The 18,438-nt window shown below is 38.5% G+C and overlaps 1 protein-coding gene across 1 annotated transcript in view; it reads left to right on the plus strand.

The window, feature by feature from the left end:
- The window catches only part of SNX31 (sorting nexin 31), a 63,487-nt gene extending 45,335 nt beyond the window's left edge, over positions 1–18,152 (plus strand). Inside the window, exons 11-14 of the mRNA XM_087447117.1 lie at positions 5,585–5,698; positions 8,664–8,741; positions 14,021–14,077; positions 16,818–18,152. Of these exons, the coding sequence (XP_087303243.1) occupies positions 5,585–5,698; positions 8,664–8,741; positions 14,021–14,077; positions 16,818–16,910 (342 nt within the window). The 3' untranslated portion in view covers positions 16,911–18,152. The remainder of the gene's footprint in view (positions 1–5,584; positions 5,699–8,663; positions 8,742–14,020; positions 14,078–16,817) is intronic.
- Positions 18,153–18,438: the final 286 nt, after the last annotated feature.

Below are 18,438 nucleotides of genomic sequence, written 5' to 3' on the forward strand. Positions count from 1 at the left end.
AGGGCTCTTCCTCCTGTGATCCCCATCTTGGTAAATGGGACTTCCACCACCACCTCTTAATTGCCAAACCTGTAAGCTTGAAATTATCCCTGACTTTTCTCTGTCTCTTACCCTGCATGTTTAATTGCTGATGGAGACCTGTCTGTTCTACAGCCCTGCTCTTCCTCAAAACGCTCCCTTTCTCTCCACCCTCACGGCTTGGTCTCAACGTTTCCTGCCTGGATGAAATCCAACAGCCTCCTAACCGTTCTCCCTGCCCCCCGTCTTTCCCTTTTGGGGTCAGAGAAAATACATCATATGATGTCAGTCCTTTTAAACTTACGGGAACTTGTTTTGTGGCCCAAAATTTGGTCTATCTTGGTAAATGTTCCATGTGCACTTGTAAAGAGTGTGTGTTCTGCACCTATTGGGTGGAGTGTTCTGTAAATGTCAATTACGTAAAGCGGTTGATAGTGTTCAAATCTCTTGTATCCTTATACATTTCTCTCTACTTGTTCTATCAGTTATTGAGAGAAGAGGACCATTACGACCTTTAAGTATTATTGTGGGTTTGTCTATTTCTTTGAATTTTATCAGTTTTTTTCCTCTTTTCCTGCCTTCTTTTGATTAACTATTTTATGATTCCATTCATTTGCACCATTGTTTTTTGTTTTTTAGCTATACCTTTTTTATTTATTCATGGTTACTTTAGAGTTTTTAATACACATCTTTAGTATGTTACAGTCTACTTTCAAAAATTATACCACTTCACAAAAAGTGTCAAAACCTTACAATAGTGTTCTTCTATTTGCCCCTCTGTCTTTTGTGATATTTGTTGCCATACTTTATTTCTACATGTATATGTCTCATGCTACATTATAATTATCTTTACTTTAAATAATTATTTTTTAATTTAACTTTTTATTTTGATATAATTTCAGACTCATGTGCAATTGTAAGAAATGGTACAGAGGTCCTGTGTACTCTTTCGCCCCTTTTCTCCAATTGTTACATTTTGCAAAAACTGTAATACAATATCACAACCAGAATATTGGCATTGATACAATCAAGAGGCAGAACATTTCCGTCACCACAAGGACCCCTCATGTTGGCCTTTTATATCTACACCCACTTTCTCCTGCCTCGCCCCTCCTTAACCCTTTGCAACTGCTAATCTGTTTGCCATTTCTACAGCTGTGTCATTTCAGGAATGTTATATAAAATTTTTGGAGGTGATGGATATATTTATTACCTTGATTGTGGTGATGGTTTCATGGGTGTACACATATATCCGAACTCATCAACTTCTATACATTAAATACGTGCAGTTTTTGTATATCAATTATACCTCAATAAAACTTAAAAATAAAAAAAAGAAACATATAAAACAAGATTATGTATTGATCAGTTGATGAAAATATTGTGACCAGAGTTTTGCAGGAACTTAACCCTGTATTTCCCTTGGGGCAGTGATTCAGTACTCAGTAATGCAGTGTTTATGGTGATTTTATAGAACATGACTACCGTGAATAATAAGAATCAACCGTATTTAGGAGGTAAAAATATAAATAAAAGCAAGGAATTGATTACCTTAAAAAAGAAAGAATGCTATATAAATGGAATCATACTATATGTAGCCTTTTGAAATTGGCTTTTCTTTACTCAGCATAATTCTTTGGAAATTCATCCCAGTTGTTGTGTATATCAGTAGTTTGTTTCTTCTTATTGCTGAGCAGTATTCCACAGTGTGGAATGGCCAAAATTTGTTTAACCATTTACCCAATGAAAGATTTCTGGTTGTTTCTAGTTTTTAGCTATTATGAATAAAGCTCCTATAAATATTCATGTATAGGTTTTTGTCTGAGCACAAATCTTCATTTCTCAGGGATAAATGTCCAGGAGGGCCATGGCTGGGTCGTGTGGAAGTGCGTGTTTAGTTTATTAAGAAACTGCCAAACCGTTTTCAAGAGTGGTTGTACCAGTTTACATTCCTACCAGTGATGCATGAGTGACCCAGTTTCTCTGCATCCTCATCAGCATTTGGTGTTGTCACTGTTTTTTATTTTAGTCATTCTGATGAGTGTGTAGTGGTATTTCATTGTGATTTTAATTTGCATTTTCCTCATGGCTAATGATGTTGGCCATCTTTTCACGTGCTTATTTACCATATCTTCTTTGGTGAAATGTCTTTTTCCCATTTTCTAATTGATCACTTTTTTACTGTTGAGTTTTGAGAATACTTAGTATAGTCTAGATACTAGTCCTTTGTTGGATATGTGGTTTGCAAATATTTTCTCTCACTCTGTAGTTTTTCATCCTCTTAACAGGATCTTTTGCAGAACAGGAGCTTTTAATTTTGATGAAGTCTTAATGCATCCATTTTTCCTTTTATAGATAGTGCCTATAGTGTCAAGTCTAAGAATTCTTTACGAAACCCTATATCCTAAAGAAATTTTCTAAGGGTTTTTTCCCTAAAAGTTCTACAGTGATAGGTTCTACATTTAAGTCCATGATGCATTTTGAGTTAATTTTTATATAGGGTGTGAAACTTAAAACAAAGTTCCCTTTTTTGCCTATGGAAGTCCAACTACTCCAGCACCATTTGTTGAGAAGGCAATTGTTCCTCAATTGAATTGCCTTTGCACCTTTGTCAACTATCAGTTGGGCATATTCGTATGGATCTATTTCTGGATATTCTATTCTGTTCCACTGATCTATGTGTCTGTCCCTCCACCAATACCACGTAATCGTTCTCTTCCTTTGTAACCACTTTATTGAGATATAATTCACATACCATACAATTCACCCATATAAAGTGTCCAATTCAATGACGTTTAGTATATTCACAGAGTTGTGCAACCATCACCACAATCAATTTTAGAATACTTTTATCACCTCAGAAAGAAGCTCCATACCCTTTAGCTGTCACCTCTCTATCCTCCCATTCCCACTAGCCCTAAGAAACTACTAATCTGCTTTCTGTCTCCACAGATTTGCCTATTCTGAACATTTCATATTAATGGAATCATATGTGATCTTTGTGACTGGCTTCTTTTACTTATCATAATATTTCCAAGGTTCATCCTTGTTGTAGTATGTATCAGTACTTTACTCTTTTTCATGGTCAAATAATATTCCGTTGTACGGATATATCAAAATTAGTTTATCCATTTGTCCATTGATGGACATTTGGGTTGTTTCTACCTTTTGGCTGTTAAGAGTTGTACTACTGTGAACGTTTGTGTACAAGTTTTTGTGTGGACATAGATTTTCATTTCTCTTGGGTATATATCTAGGAGTGGAGTTGCTGGTAACACTACTGTAGTGGTAACTCTATGTTTAACTTTGTGAGACTATTTTCCAAAGTGTCTGCTCCATTTTACATCCCCACCAGCAGTGTATAAAGGTTCTGATTTCGCCACATCCTTGCCAGTGCTTGTTATTATCTGATTTTTTTTTTAAATTATAGCCATCTTAGCGGATATGAAGGGATATTTCTTTGTGGTTTTATTTCAATATTTTTTCTCTCTCTGCTTCATTTGGGGTAGTTTCTGTTGCTATGGTTTCAAGTTCATCAATCTTTCCTTTTGTAGTGTCTAACATGTTGTTTCTTCCATCCAGTGTATTTTTATTTCTAGTATTGTATTTTTCATCTCTAGAAGTTCCATTTGGATCTTTTTTATATCTCCCATTTCTCTCCTTATCATGCTATGTTTTTCTCTAAATTCTTGAATGTGTGGAGCATATTTACAATAACTCTTTTAATATTGTTGTCTACTAATTCCATCGTCTCTGTCATTTCTGGGTCTGTTTCTATTGATTGATTTTCCTCCTGTTCACACAGCATACTTTTCTCCTCCTTTGCATACCAGGTAACTTTTTATGATATGCTGAACATTGTGAGTTTTACATTGTTGAATGCTGGATTTTACTGTATTCTTTTAAAGAGTATTAGACTTTGTTCTGGGATTACCCAAGTAACAATTCAGTTACTTGGGATTGGTTTTATTTTTTTAGGCTTGCTTTTGAGCTTTCTTAAGGCAGGTCAAGAGTGGTCTTTAGGGCCAATTTAGTCCTTTACTCATTAGCTGTCATTCTTAGGACTTTCCCAATGTCTTGTTTATTATGGTCTCTCTACTCTGGTTGACAGAAACACAAACTATTTCCAGGCTGGTGTGTGTGAGCTCCTGGAATTGTTCAACCTACTGCTTTTTAGTGGTTCTTTCCCCAGCCTCACATGCACAGATCATTATTCAGCCAAATATTTGAAAGGAGCTCTCTGGAGCTCTTTCTCTGTATAAAGCCCTCATCCTTGGTCTTCTGCTCCACAAATTCTAACCTCAGCTTCTTCAGACTTTTATCTCCTTCTCCTCAACTCAGCAAGTCCTCTTGGCTCTGTTTCGGTTCCCCTCTCTATGCTGCATCCTGGAAACTCCTCCAGGCAGTCAGCTGGGTAATTGTAGGGCTCACCTCATTCATTTTCCATCTCTCTGGGTTAAGAGTTCTGCATTATCTGTTTAATGTCTGAGAGCAACTGTTTCCTCTTTCATTTTTTACAGTGATGCAGTGAGACCAGTATTTCTAAAATATAAATCTAATTGTGTTATTATCCAGTTTTTAAAATCAGTTAATGAATGCCTATTGCCCTGAAGATAAAGTCCAGACTCCTTAACTTAGCTTCTGAAACCTGTAACAGTTAGCGTTCTTTGGTGGCAAGCAATAGAAACCAACACTTCTGGCTCTAGTGAAAAGAGGGATTTGGGGGAGGGATATGGAATAACCCACTGATTTAAAGGAAAAGCTCAAGCAGAGGCTTAGGAAAGTCAGGGACCAAAGGAGCTCAAGGTTTCTGGGAAACAGGAATTCTTTTTCAGGATTTGTTCCTTGGGTCTCTCTGCTCTGGCATCAGATGAGGGGTGCAGAGAGTATTTGTGCAGTTGGCCTGAGTTTGGGTCATTTGCCACCCTCCAGCAGGGCAGAATTCCCTGATAGTCCTACCTAGGTAGCCACAGTGGAAGAGGGAGGGTTTTCCCAAGGGAATTTGGACTCCGTTACTAGGAGAAAGAGGGATAGATGCTGTATAGCAAAAATCACAGGGGTTCCTACCAGGCTTTCAGGATCTGCCCCCACCCTGCTTCTCTAAGCCTCTCTTCTCACCACTCCCCATGCCTTGCAGCCTGTGCTACACTCAATCCCTTGCCACGTCTCCAACGTACCTGGTTTCCTCATGCCTCAGTGCACTTATTGTTTCTTCTACCAGGAACCACTTGTCACCTCCTCCCCCCACCCCACCCCCCCAAAAAGCCACAAAACCACCACAACAAACTTGGATAGTTTCTATTTCTGCTCAGATAACCCCGCTCTGGGAAGCCTTCCTTTACCTTCCTAGTCTGGGTTAGGTGCCCATCCTGTTTACTTCCATAAACCTGTGTTTGCTTCCCTTATAACACTTATTATATCAAACTATGGTGATTACTTTTATGACTGTCATAGACTGATAGCTTCTTGAGAATAGGGATAGTCTCACTTGTTTTGATATTTTGCCCATCACATAATAGCCACTTAAATGTCTATTGAATATCAAATAATATCTTTTCCTCTGTAGGGAACTCTGCTGAATATGGATGGGCCCCAGCAAACTCTCCACCAGAACTTAGAGCTCAGATTTCAGTATAGCAGGGATAGTCGCTGGCAGTGGTTTGTTATTTACACCAAACAGGTGAGTTCTCAGGGCAGAGCATGAAAACCTTCTCTGCTGAAATGCTCTCTTGCTGCTGGGTGGACATGGCACATTCCCCTAACCCGGTTGGAGCAGGGCACTTAAGTATGCTGTGCATTCTCTTTTGGCCTGTAATGCCTCTTATCTTGTTTGTTTTTTGTTTCATTTTGTTTTATTTTACTAGTCACAATGGCCTTCACATCAGTTAGAAATGAGTTTAGTTACCGTGTAACAGAAGACTCAGCTTTTGACAGTGGCTTAGACCAGGGGTCAGTTTAACTTTTTCTCAAAGGGCCAGATGGTAAATATTTTAAGTTTTGAGGTCGAAATGGTCTCTGTCGCAACTACTCAACTCTGTTGATGTAGCACAAAAGCAGCCATAGACAATACATACACAAATGGGTACAGCTGTGTTCCAATAAAATTTTATTTACTAAAACAGTTTGGAGGCTGGATTTGTTTGCCAGTCCCCGGCTTAGACAATACAGATTTTTATCATCTTAGTAAGAATACTGGAGATAGATGATTGGCATCCCTATCATTCTCTTGATCTTTTCCAAGCAGATAAAAGCTATTCCTTTTATCTGGAAAGCAAAAGCTTTACCCCAGAAGCCCCCAGTAGAGTTTCCATTATGTCTCATTGGCCAGAACTGGGTCACATGACCACTCCTAGCTGCAAGGGATTCTGGGAATCAAGTATTTAGCAAAGAGGAACAGGATTCATGATCAGCTTAGAGTAAGCATGAGTCATTGCCTAGAGCTGGGCACTTTGTCCTCCCAAACAAAATCAGGATTCTGTTAGGAGGGAAGAAGGGCTGTTGGGTAGCAAATTGTCTGTTTCTGCCACAGGCATGTAACTAAAATTGGAATAAAAATCCTAAGAAAAATAGAATTTTCTAAACACTAAATTCAATTGAAAAATTCTTTTTGCTCAATTAACTTAGGCTATTTCAAATTGGAATCAAAACTACAAATGTTCTAAAATGAAATAAAAATAACCAAGTAATATTTACATCAACATTACATTCGACTTGAGTCCCTGGTGATCATATTAAGTTCCATGGAGTATTCTGGTTTCAGGTAACCAAAGTTCCCTTTCGACTCTCTACTTCTAGGACAGTTGTGATCGTGAGATTATAGATATCAAAGTCCCCTGAAAAAGACGAAGTACTAAATCAAAATCCTAGGTTAAAGAAATGGGTCCTCAGGTTCACCTTGAATATGAACCATCCTTAGGGAAAGGGTAGGATGGTTTGCTGAGGCAAGATCTGCAGTCACTTGGAGAGACACAGAGAGATTTTGGCAATGAACCTCCTCCCACCCCCCCACCCCCTCTGCCAATGCTAAGTGCCGTAGTTAAATTTTATTATGGTCTTTTAATCTAGTCTGTAGCAGATGAGTTTAAGCCACTATAGAGAAGTGCGATAAACGTACTTTTAAAGGATTCCTAGTAAGGTCTTATTTCCTTTGGAGTGTGAGTATCCACCCAAGGGCTACTTCTTCAAAAGGCAGAAATGTGGCTTGTGTGTCTTGCAAATACAAATGAGGGCTTGTGCCCAGATCTTTTCTAGACTCTTTAAACAGAAGCTTTGTCCCTTTATATTTAATAAACCTTGCCTGGCTTATAGCAGAATCCTAACCTATGTATCTATGTACCTTGTATAGGCGTATGGAATCAATCTGCACCTTGTGAGATACCATTAAACATGCTTCCTAGCTGCATCCGCTCAGGGTTTGTTGTTTAACTATTTCATACCCTGGTTTCGTGTAGGTTACATATATGCACAGATAAACAGGGTTAGTTCTTAGCAAAACCAAGAAGGCAAAATTCATCCTTGTGTATAAACCCCACATCTATTACTCTTTTCCTTCTTGGGGGCAGCACCTCTCTTCTCTCTTCCCGCCTTTCTCTTCCCTTAGATCAAATGAATTCTTGTCATGTTCTACAGTCCTGCAAGACTTTGAGATGTAGCACACCCTCCGTCTAATTCTACTGTGTATGTCCTATTCTCCAAGAGTTTCCTACTTTGGCTACCACCCCAACCTGGTTTTCTCTCTCTCCCTACTCCTCCTCTCCATCATCCCCGTCCAGCGCAGTTACCATCCTTGAGCACAGACTTAGACTAAGGTCCTATAGCCTCAAGCTTTGAGCTTCCGTTGTCTCAAACCCTAGTGGGGCTGAAAGAAGAAAGAGCAAGCCAAGAATTGAGAGCTGGACAAGAGAGCAAAAGGATTCATGGGAAAGGAGCAAATGGGAAAATCATAGGGAACCTTAAGTTCGACACATGGGGATGAAGATCCTGGAACAAGGAAGCCGCTTTTGTGTAGCAAGCTATAAAACTGTGTGTGTCTTCGAGCTAACAACGATGAGCCAACAATAAGCCACAGGTGATATTGGCAGCAACTGTCAGTCTTGAAAGGGAATGATTAAAGATACCAGAAAAATAAGAACGTGAAGAAAACTAATTTTTTTTAGTTCCATAAAAGCCATAAGATGCTAATATATTCTTTCAAACAGACAAATTACTATTTATGCCTAATGATAGATCTCTCAATAATTATGCTTACAATTAAATATAAGATTGACCATCATCAGTTTATTTGGTTACAATAATAAGCAGTTTTTATTATTTTTTGCTCATAAAATATGAGCTGCTTACATAGTGGTAGAAAAAAATGGGATGTAAGGGGGAAGTTTTAAGAGGGAAACAGATTAGTAATGAGATCCTGGCCATTTTTCATCTCTCTTTTAAAAACTTAGGGTAAATATATTCATGTGACTGGGAAAATTTATGGTTACATGCTAATTATGTCTTATGCAAATTTATGGAAATTAAAGAAATCTAAATTTTTGACAGTGTACTGTTGGAGAGCAGAGCTCAAAATCTGCCTGTGGTGTAAGGAGGGAAGGAAGATAATGAAGATCTCTTCAGTTGAGAGAGTTCTTTATTTCTGAATTTCTTAGGCTTTTTTGCTGAGTAGCTGCTTGAAAAAGATGATCTCAGAAAAGATGGTAAAGCTAGTTGCAGAGAATCCAGAAATGGTAAGTACCCTAATCTATGTATATTTTTCAGTTTAAGTTCCCACCAGCAGCTGACACAAAACTACACTGATGAATTCCCTGGGCCGCCTAGCCTGAGCCTCAAGTGAGGAATCCACCCGCCCAGGAGTGAGCTTCTCTGCCCTCTGTGAGCTCAGGCTGTAGAATTCAAGCCATTTTTTCCAATGAGAAGTTGTCCTTGGATTGCTGAGCACTCTCTAACCCTTGACTCTGTATCCTTATATTTCTGCCTTCCCCCAAATGGAGGATTCTGGATTTACCATACAAGCTTCCAGATTTATCAGAAAGTCAGGATCTTGAGAGGTCTTTAACACAGCAGCAATGATCTTAAATAAGCTCTACAGTTTTGTCTCTAGAAAGAACTCACAGCCTCTTGATGCTTCCACTGTGCCAAATTAAAATGCCTCTAGCAGTTGGGATAAGCCATTGAGTAAAAGAAGCTCTCGAGGCTGTTATTTTTCTCAAAGTAAAATTAAACTTTGTTTTTCTAGTCTACATGTTCAACAAAGGCCCAGTAACTCATTGAAAGTCTTGGTGGCAGGCTATAAAATGAGTTACTGAGATTTTAAACTTTTCTACTTGCCTCGTCATCGTCATGATATAAGCATGTCCCAAATAAGACAGTACAGTTTGATTTTAAAAAATGATTACAAATACTAATGCCTGGTTGACATTTATAAACATAATGCAGAATATTACACTGATCTTTAAAAAATACAACAGAAAAACCTTTGGAAATTTTCTCTAATGTTTTCATTTAAATTTAGTCCTTTATAAAGATAACATCTTTAATTTAACATTGATTTTTACTTGATTTTGCAGCTTTTTTCCAAGAAAATGGTTGCATTTTATACTTATTTCTCTTTCTTCTACAACTGAAAATATTTTCTCAGGGAAAATAAAATTCACTGCCCTTTGGTGTTTGAACAATTCAAAATGTACTAGAGAGTAACAAATCAAGGCAATAAAAGAATCAATGATGCTCTTTTTAAAAGAGCAATAAAATCTAACCTCTTAGGCAGGATGGACCCCCTTAGGCTCCAATTATTTGATGTATAAAAGGAAGAAGAAGGAAGAGAAAAGTAATTAATTGAAGTAGCCCCATGAAAAGGGAGAAGTGTTCTCCAATGTGGTTGAATAAAATGTAAGCTACTTGATGCAGGAAATGCTTGTACAATGAGTAGCTAAAGAGTTTGCTTAGTGTTAGGAGAAGGTGGTGATCCATTTAAAGTTTTCAAGAAAAACAACCACACTAACTACATTTCTTATATTTGCACACAAATTGAAATCTATAGTTTATCCCTGTGGCTGGTAGCAAAATTAGCCAGTACTTGTATTGCTTTATCCAGATACTCAAGAAGTTTTATTTCCACAAACTCTTTATTTTATTTCTTTACTTATTTTGGTTCTTGAAAAGACAAGTTAAGACCGTTCCTCTTGAAAATTGGGTTTTCAGGAGGATGTTGTAGGGATAGTCCACATTTCAATCTGGAATTTCATCTACAAACCCCTGGGTAGAATGGGACCCTGGAAGGTAAAAAGAACAGACAGATCAGCTGTTTGAACTTCAGCTGAGTTCTGGGCCTCCTCACAAAGTACGGTTGACTAGAACAAATCATCTGTGGAGCTTAAAGTACCATGTAAATGTATGACTGTGACCTTCACTCATTTTCTAGGTAGACACATAAAGGCTGAGCTGACAGATCACTTATAGGCTTATATGGACCAAGATACAGACGTCTCCATTTTGCAAGGCAGAATAGATTTCAAGATTTGGATAATCATGAAGAATCTGGGGAAGGGGTGAGAAATTGAGAAAACTATAACCAAATGAGCCCCATACATAAAGCAGATGGCCCCTAGAAGCAGATTAAATGGTACTGTTTTATCCTAGTTATAAGGAAGGATTGAAAGAAGAAATTTAGTGCTAACTTAATTAGCTTAGTTAGCTTTAGGCGATGGTTTCAAAGGTAGGAGCCGAACCGTTTATGAAGAGATCATTAAAATTTGAAGTCAAACAAATGCACTAAAGTAAAATGTAAACATACTACAGAAAAATCATGTTAAATTCTTAAAGGCAGTATTAACTGCAAACCAGAAGGAAAAAAGAGTGTAACATTCTACTTAGAGCTATGCTCCTACACAAAAGCCTAAATTAGTTTTGTTAATAATTGCTACTTTTAACTAGAACAGAATTGTAAGGATTATTTTATTTGAAAATAAAGTGTATTAGTTAGGAGTAGATTTGGCTGCATATAACAAAAACAAGACAAAAATAAGTGTCTTGGACAAAATACAAGTTTGTTTCTCTCTCATCTAAAAGAAGCCCAGAGGTAGGCAGTCTAGGGCTGGGGTGGTGGTTCCATGATGTCACCAGAGACCTTTCTGGTCTGCCATCTTCAGTGTATGGCTTTTACCTCATGCCCAAGGTGGCTGCTGGAGCTCCAGGCATTACATCCACATTCTAGGCAGCAAGTATGAGGAAAGTATGAAGAAGGGATCACTTCTTTTCTTTAAGGAGGAGTCTTAGAAGTCCCACACAGAATTTCTGCTTACAGCTTATTGGCCAAGAGTTAGTCACATCACAGGCCCACACCTAGCTGTAAGGGAGTCTGGTAAATGTAATCTTTTTGCAGGGTATGTTGTTTCTCCAAATAAATTTGGGTATTACTACTAAGAAAGAAGGGTAGAATGGATAATGGAGTAGGCTACCAGTAATCTCTGTCATGTAAAGAAATCTAAAAGATACCAAAAAAAGAAAGCAGATGTATTTTATGCAGTAGATGTGTTCCTAAGGAGTTTCTGAAACTGTATCATTTTCTTGTTATATTGTATATTGAACCATAATCTGAATACATGAGAGGTATCAGGAATATGCTGGTGAATAATTTTCTGAGTATATTTTTAATAATCCATACCTAGTTTGATTGTTTTATTAGTTTGTATATTGTTTCCTTAGGTTTACTTAAAAGTGGGTCTGAATCTCTAAATTAGTTTTCTGAAAAATGGCAAGAATGAGATGGCTGTCTGATTCTGGTTTGCCTCATAGCTCTCACCCTCATCCCCAACTACCATCACTATATGCATTTTGCTCTCCACTCCTTTTTCATTTGGGGTAAGATCAGACTATGTAAAAGGCCACTGGGCTCAGAGGCGGGAGCTTTGAACTGTGTTCCTGTTAGGTGGCGAGGAGGGGACACATCAAGGGCAGTGCTGTCTGATGGCCCAGGGATGCCAGCCTTTGAATTGTGGTCCAGTTCAGAAAACAGAAGAAGTATAGACATTTACAGCCTTCATGAAAAGGGCCTGAGCACAGCAGGAGGACGAAGTTTTAGAGAGCCAGGGGGAAATTACTGTGCAGGAATAAGTGCTTAGATTATTAACAGAAACTACTCAATTAATGAAAGGAGAGTGCAGGAATAGTGCATTATGAAAAAGGGTTAGCTTTTCCCCCAACTTTATTCCCCCTAGTATATAAAATATTTAAAGCCTTATTGAAATAAGTCAAGGAAACAACTTATATCATAAACTGCTTAACATTTGTATTGGGTTCTATTTTATTTATTTTGAAATAGGGAGGGGGAGGGGAAGGAGAATAGGAGAGAGAAAAATTCCAAGAGTTTTCCTCCAACTTCTGTATTTCATTGCACAAGACTAGTTACAAACTATAATGTAATATTATATTACAATATAGTAATAATTATATGTAAATATAATTATATGTAAATAATAATATACATATATGTAGATAATGTAAAATAATAATACTAGCAAAATACATAAGACATCAGAGCATTAATTTTTCATTTACTAAGACTTAATTGATTTTTTTAAATTCTTGAGATAGGCCTCAAATATATGAACTTTTCTATTAAGAATACTAACCTCAGGGAGGTCCTCTGCATACTTCAAAGCAGTATATTTTACAACAAAATGAAGTTAACCGTAATTAAAAGGTAATGCTCTTTTGCAGTGTCCTGTTATTTAGCCCACTTATTTTGAAATGTCCCACTCTATATTCTCATGAATAATAAGCCATAGTAAACAACTTAGTTGATTCACTCCTTCGTTCTCTCATTTATGAATGCCTATATTGACCATGCAATGGTTAGCAACTGAGGCTCCAGTGGCAAGGGGCGTATTTGTTGGAGGAGAAAGGCAATTAGTAAAGAGACATTTAGAGTTATAGAGTGGTAAGAGACATGCACAAAATGCAGAGTTGCTTAATAGTAGTTCTTTTCTTTTCCTATGGGAAGAGTCTAAGAACTCTTTCCTCCAAACTCTAGCTAGGTCACCTTTACAGAGTGTGCCCGACACTCTCTTTGCCTCTCCAGATTCACTCTCCACTCTCTTGTGCCCTGCCCTGTGCCCTAGAGACTGACTTTTGTGTGCTGAGACCCTGCCCTCTGACTTCCAACCTTTGACCAGGCTCACCCATGGGGAAACACCAAAATTGGAGGGTGGGAGAAAAGTGAGATTGGGGTGTTTATTTCTCCAACTCCGTCCCTGCTGGGTCTCTGTGGTTGGCACAGCCCCCTACGGAGGGCCACCCTCCTGGAGGTGGCCTCTCCCCCCTGGTACTGCTCTCATTCCAGTACCAGCTGCTGCCCTGTCCCTTCAGGCCTAGAGGTGGTAAGAATTACCCCCACCTATCCCAGCCCCTACTGCTAGCCCCTAGGGGCTCCAGCATCCCTCCATTGATTCACTTTTATCCTACCCACGCCTCCATGAAATAGTTCCTTTTAAAAATCTTCCTCAATTACTCCAGGAATGCGCCATCTGTTTTCCGATGGGACCCTACTGTTATATTACATTTACCTTATGTACATGAGGTACATTCAAGCCTCTTGAACTTCAGTTTGATTCCTCACTTGATCAATGATGCTTTTTGATTAATCAAAGCCCCATTTGGCTTTGATTCAGCATATGGATCGGAGCTCTGTGGATTATCTCAAGATTTAAGAATGCATTTCATTTCATCTGAGGTCCTTTTAAAAGCTGTGTTATATCACAAAATCCATGGGCAATCACTAATGTTAAACATTAAGCTTCACTTAACTTTTGGGGACTCAATTTCTGTGCCACTGAGACACTTGCGAATGAAGGGGGCTGTGGAGGTGACAAGCAGGTGTACCTGCTGACTGGCAGCCTCCAGGACCATTCAGAGGATTACTGTGGAGGGGAAATGTGCTGGTTAAATAGATTATTTGTGTGCTTGCTTCTCCGCACTGTGCTGACTGACATTTTACTAATCTGTTTAGCAGATTGAAGTTCCGGAACAAGGCAAAAGTAAAAAATACCGCATTCAACAAAGCCAGGTCTGTGAGTAAAATTATGTAATTGATATTATAATTTTGATAAATCTGGCCTTTTTTTCCCCTTTAAGTAACCCAAGTCATTCTACTTTTAAGAATAAGCCAGAATTCTCTTTCTCAGAAGCTCCTCCGTGTTGGTTGGGCCAATTGGAGGACCATCAGAGAAGTGTAGTATTTTTATTGTAGTACCAGTAGGGCTGGGAGAAGTGCTTTCCCGAAGTTTTACATAGAAAATTTCCAAGAAGAACACAAATTCTTTAGTGATTTTCTTCTACACCCTGTGCATTTTTTGGAAAATCCTCTTTCTGGTTTGTATATTTTAGTTTCATAGATTTTCTGCAGTGTACTCTGTACAAGACAACTTTTAAGTTTATAAAATACTTTTGCAAGCATTTAGGTCGAACATTTAGGTGCAGATAATGGTAACAGTAAAAATCATAATAGAGAGCATTAATAGGCACTCGATATTGCCAGGCACTGTTCTAAGCACTTTTATGTGGGTTAACATATTTATCCTTACCATGAACATGTGAAACAGTTGAGGAAACTGGGGCACAGAGAGGTTAAGTGATGTGCCCCAAGTTGCACAGTAATCAATGGTGGAAGGAAGCACGTAGTCTGACTCCAGAGCCATGCCCTTAACTACCTTTGCTAACTCTTCCTTTTTAGGTTCAAATCCTAGTATAGGTGAATGAAACAAAGGTGACCTCTAAGTAGCATTTGAATGGAATTTGGTTATTCCTCCAGCTCCTCTCACAGGGTCTGCTGTATGTATAAAGGTACTTAGTATATAAGTACAGTATTTATAAATACATAAGCATGTAAGGTTCTTTTTTGAGTGGATAAGCTCAGAAAAAAAAGTAAAAACAGGCTAAATGCAAAGCTTTCTGTCTTTCATAACAACAGCATTTCTGGCTGCTTAGATCAGAGACAGGAGATGAGAACTCCACCACTTAACTGGCTCTGGGTCTTCAGGCAGATCAAAAAACTAAGTGTATGTAAGCGACTCCTGAGGTTCTTATTAAAGTGCAAATTTCTAGAGGCCACTTCGGCAGCCCAGGTTCACAGGTTTGGATCCTGGGCATGGACCTACACCACTCGTCAGTCATGCTGTGGCGGTGACCCACGTACAAAAGAGAGGAAGATTGGCACAGATGTTAGCTCAGGGTGAAACTTCCTCAGCAAAAAAAAAAAAAAAGTAAAAATAAAATGCAAATTCCTGGGCTTCACCCCCAAAAGATTGATCCAGTAGATCTGGGTTACAGGGCCTCCATCAGCATTTATAACAAGTACCCCAATGGGAAACACTGCACCAAGCTTCAATTTCTTTTTCTGTAAAATGTAGGTGGTAATCACTCCATTTAAATTCATCCATTTCAGCAACAAGATGATGGCGTAGAGCCGTGGTTCTCAACCTTGGCTGCACGTTGGAATCAGCTGGGGAGCGCTAAAAACTAACAATGCCTGGGGCCTGGCAACAGAATTTTTAAAACTCCCCAGATGGTCTGATGTACAGCCAGCATTGGAACCATGATCCTAGAACAGTGGTTCTCAAAGTGTGGTCCCTAGGGACCACAGGGAACTTATTAGAAATTCAAATCCTCAGGCCACAAACCTACTGGATCAGCAACTCTAGAGGTAGGGGCCAGCAACTTGTGTTGAGCAAGCCTCACCCTCTAGATGAGTCTGATGTGTGTCCAAGTTTGAGAGCTGCTGTCCTGGAACAACAGATGACACAACACGCAGCACAACTGTGATCCACGTTGATGCTAATTCAGGTATCCTCTCAGATGAGCGCAAGGCGACAACAGGCAGACCTCCCTCATGCTCTGAGCAGGGCCACCATGTCAGAAGGAGGCCTGGTGTCCAAATATAGTGAATTCCAACTTATTTTAGGAAACCTTTATGTAGAGCTTATCCTGAGCCAGGCACTGTGATAATTGCTTTCCATATATAATTCATTTAATCCTCATAACAACCCAGGTATTATTATCCTTGGTTTATAGCCGAGGGAACTGAAAACATAGAAAGGTTAAGTAACTTGCCCAAGGTCACACAGCTGGTAAATGACAGACCCAGTATCCAAACCCAAGCAGTCTTTATTTGTTGTTTAACAAAGTTTGTTTGTTCCTTTAACCACTTTGCCATGGGGCCTCTCAATCAAGACAAATCCATCATAAAAAAATTTTTTTAGCTGATCTGCCCATTGAGGTGCCCACATTTATTTCACCAAGATCAAAGCCCGTTCTCCATGGCCCTGTCTTTGAGATTTCATAAATACTGAAAGCCAGCTATTCACTCCCTGAGGATTTGTAGCAACCATAACCTCTTAAAATGTTTTAAAATAACTATAATACTTGTTAAAAATTTGTATTTTTGTGGAATGTGCACTAAAGATTTTGGGTAAAGTTAAAAACTGAAAGTCACGTGGCTTTTAAGAGAGGGGAAAAGGACAAGAGAGGCAGAGTTCAAGTGTTAGCTGGAGACATCCTGGTGCCTGGAAAGGCGCTCTGAACACGTCTACCTTGGCACACCAGCAGGGGGCACTCTCAGCCCTAACACATGTGCACCTACCCCAAAATAAAGATTCTACAGGATAAGACCATTTAAAATAACCATTGCTTAAACAAATGTAACTTTCTGTTGCCTTCTTAATATTATTTTAACATCCTTGACTTTTTTGTTGGTTTTGTCATTATGGAAATTATTTCCACTTCTGACCTCTCTGTTTGCTTTGCAACAGAAAGACTATTCTAGTTTTCTTCCAAGAAAAAGCAAGATTAAGACAGAGAAAGTGGACTGTGTTTTTGGGACCATAAAGGAAGAAGATCTTTGAAGAGATAGTCAATGTCCTCTAAGGCTGTCTCTACAGTGAAAGAGCTTGCAGGTTGAAAGTGTGCTTCCTACCATCAATGGAAGAAATCTGACCCTTTCCCATTTTGTTGATGTTAAGATGGACCATATTCATCAAGACTACTTCAGAACTCTCTTAATCTCAAGATTAAAAAGAAATACGAACCAAAGTTATACGGTTTGTTTTTAGTGACTCATAAAGGACAAGTGGAAAATCCAAATCAATTAGTAGGAAGCTCATTCTTTTTTCTTTCTAAAGTAGATGTTTACCTAGCTTCATGAAGTCTTATATATCTTCTGATATTACAAGAATGAAAGGCTTCATATAAAACAGTATGAATGCATTTGGGGTTAAGTTCTGAAGATGTGATGACTCATCAGCTGAGGAGAATGTGGCTCTGTCTGAGAAATGGAATCATTGCAAGAGAAATCCAGGCTTCACTGATCCATCCACAGCACCAGAGCAAGGAGGTGATGAACTACTGATTTGGTTCCTTACATAATCTGGAGCCTACCAATATGGATGTACTCAAAGTAATAGGCTGCCCAGTTCTGTTTCTCCACTGGTCTAATTGCATGCTGTCCTTGAAATAGAGTTCAGCTCAGTAATCATCATGCTATTTTGAAAAGCAATGGGGCCCTTCACTCGATATCAGATACCTTATGTCTCTTAGCTTTAAAAATATGTATACTTCTTCACTAGATTATTCCTTATCCAGTTGCAGTTTATCATGGTAATTAATGTAATTATATAGAGACTTAAGACCACAGTAAGGGAGAGGGACAGAGGAATCTATGTAATGTAATTAGATAAAGTGCAATATTCTAATGTTCTTTTCTAACTGGGTTGTGTAACTATATAATAAATATGAAATATATTCTAGTGAATATAGAATTTACTGATGAAAATTCTGTGAATGATCTTTTTGAAGTGTAGAATCTGTTAAAGCCCTATAATATTTATAAAGCAATGCCTCTATCTGTAACTTCTAGTGCCATGAAGTTTTATATTTATATTTTAGGCTGTAGTAGGAAGTTTCGGCCGGGAGAATCATAAACATCCCAAATCATTTGTGGTGAGTGTATTAATGGATTAGGATGCATTTTCAGATTAAAATGGAAGTTTACCTACTATTTTGCCAACTTAAGAATAGTCGAGGTCTATTTCTTTTTAATAGCTGACACCTACACTGTGTAAGGACTATTGTAGACACTAGGAACGCAAAGGGAATTTGTATTTGGGGTGAGAAGACACATATGTTAAGTTGAACCATATGTAGTTGCTGTCATGTTGGTCAAAAATAGTTGAATGTTGTCAGTTTGATATGTTTCAGCTTGATAACATAAGAGTAATCCAGAAGCATGTGTCAGTGTCCAGTGTGCACCTGTGTGTCAAAGGAAATTGGGGGCATTAGGAAGGCCCCAGGGGAACAGGGACTCTGAAGAAAGAGTTGAGTCAAGTGGAGGCAGAGATGGGGGCACACACGTCAAAGGCAAGGATGGACACTGAT

Source organism: Ceratotherium simum, chromosome 23 (genome assembly GCF_057802395.1).
Source record: "Ceratotherium simum simum isolate JZ-2026a chromosome 23, ASM5780239v1, whole genome shotgun sequence".
Classification (NCBI taxonomy): domain Eukaryota; kingdom Metazoa; phylum Chordata; class Mammalia; order Perissodactyla; family Rhinocerotidae; genus Ceratotherium; species Ceratotherium simum.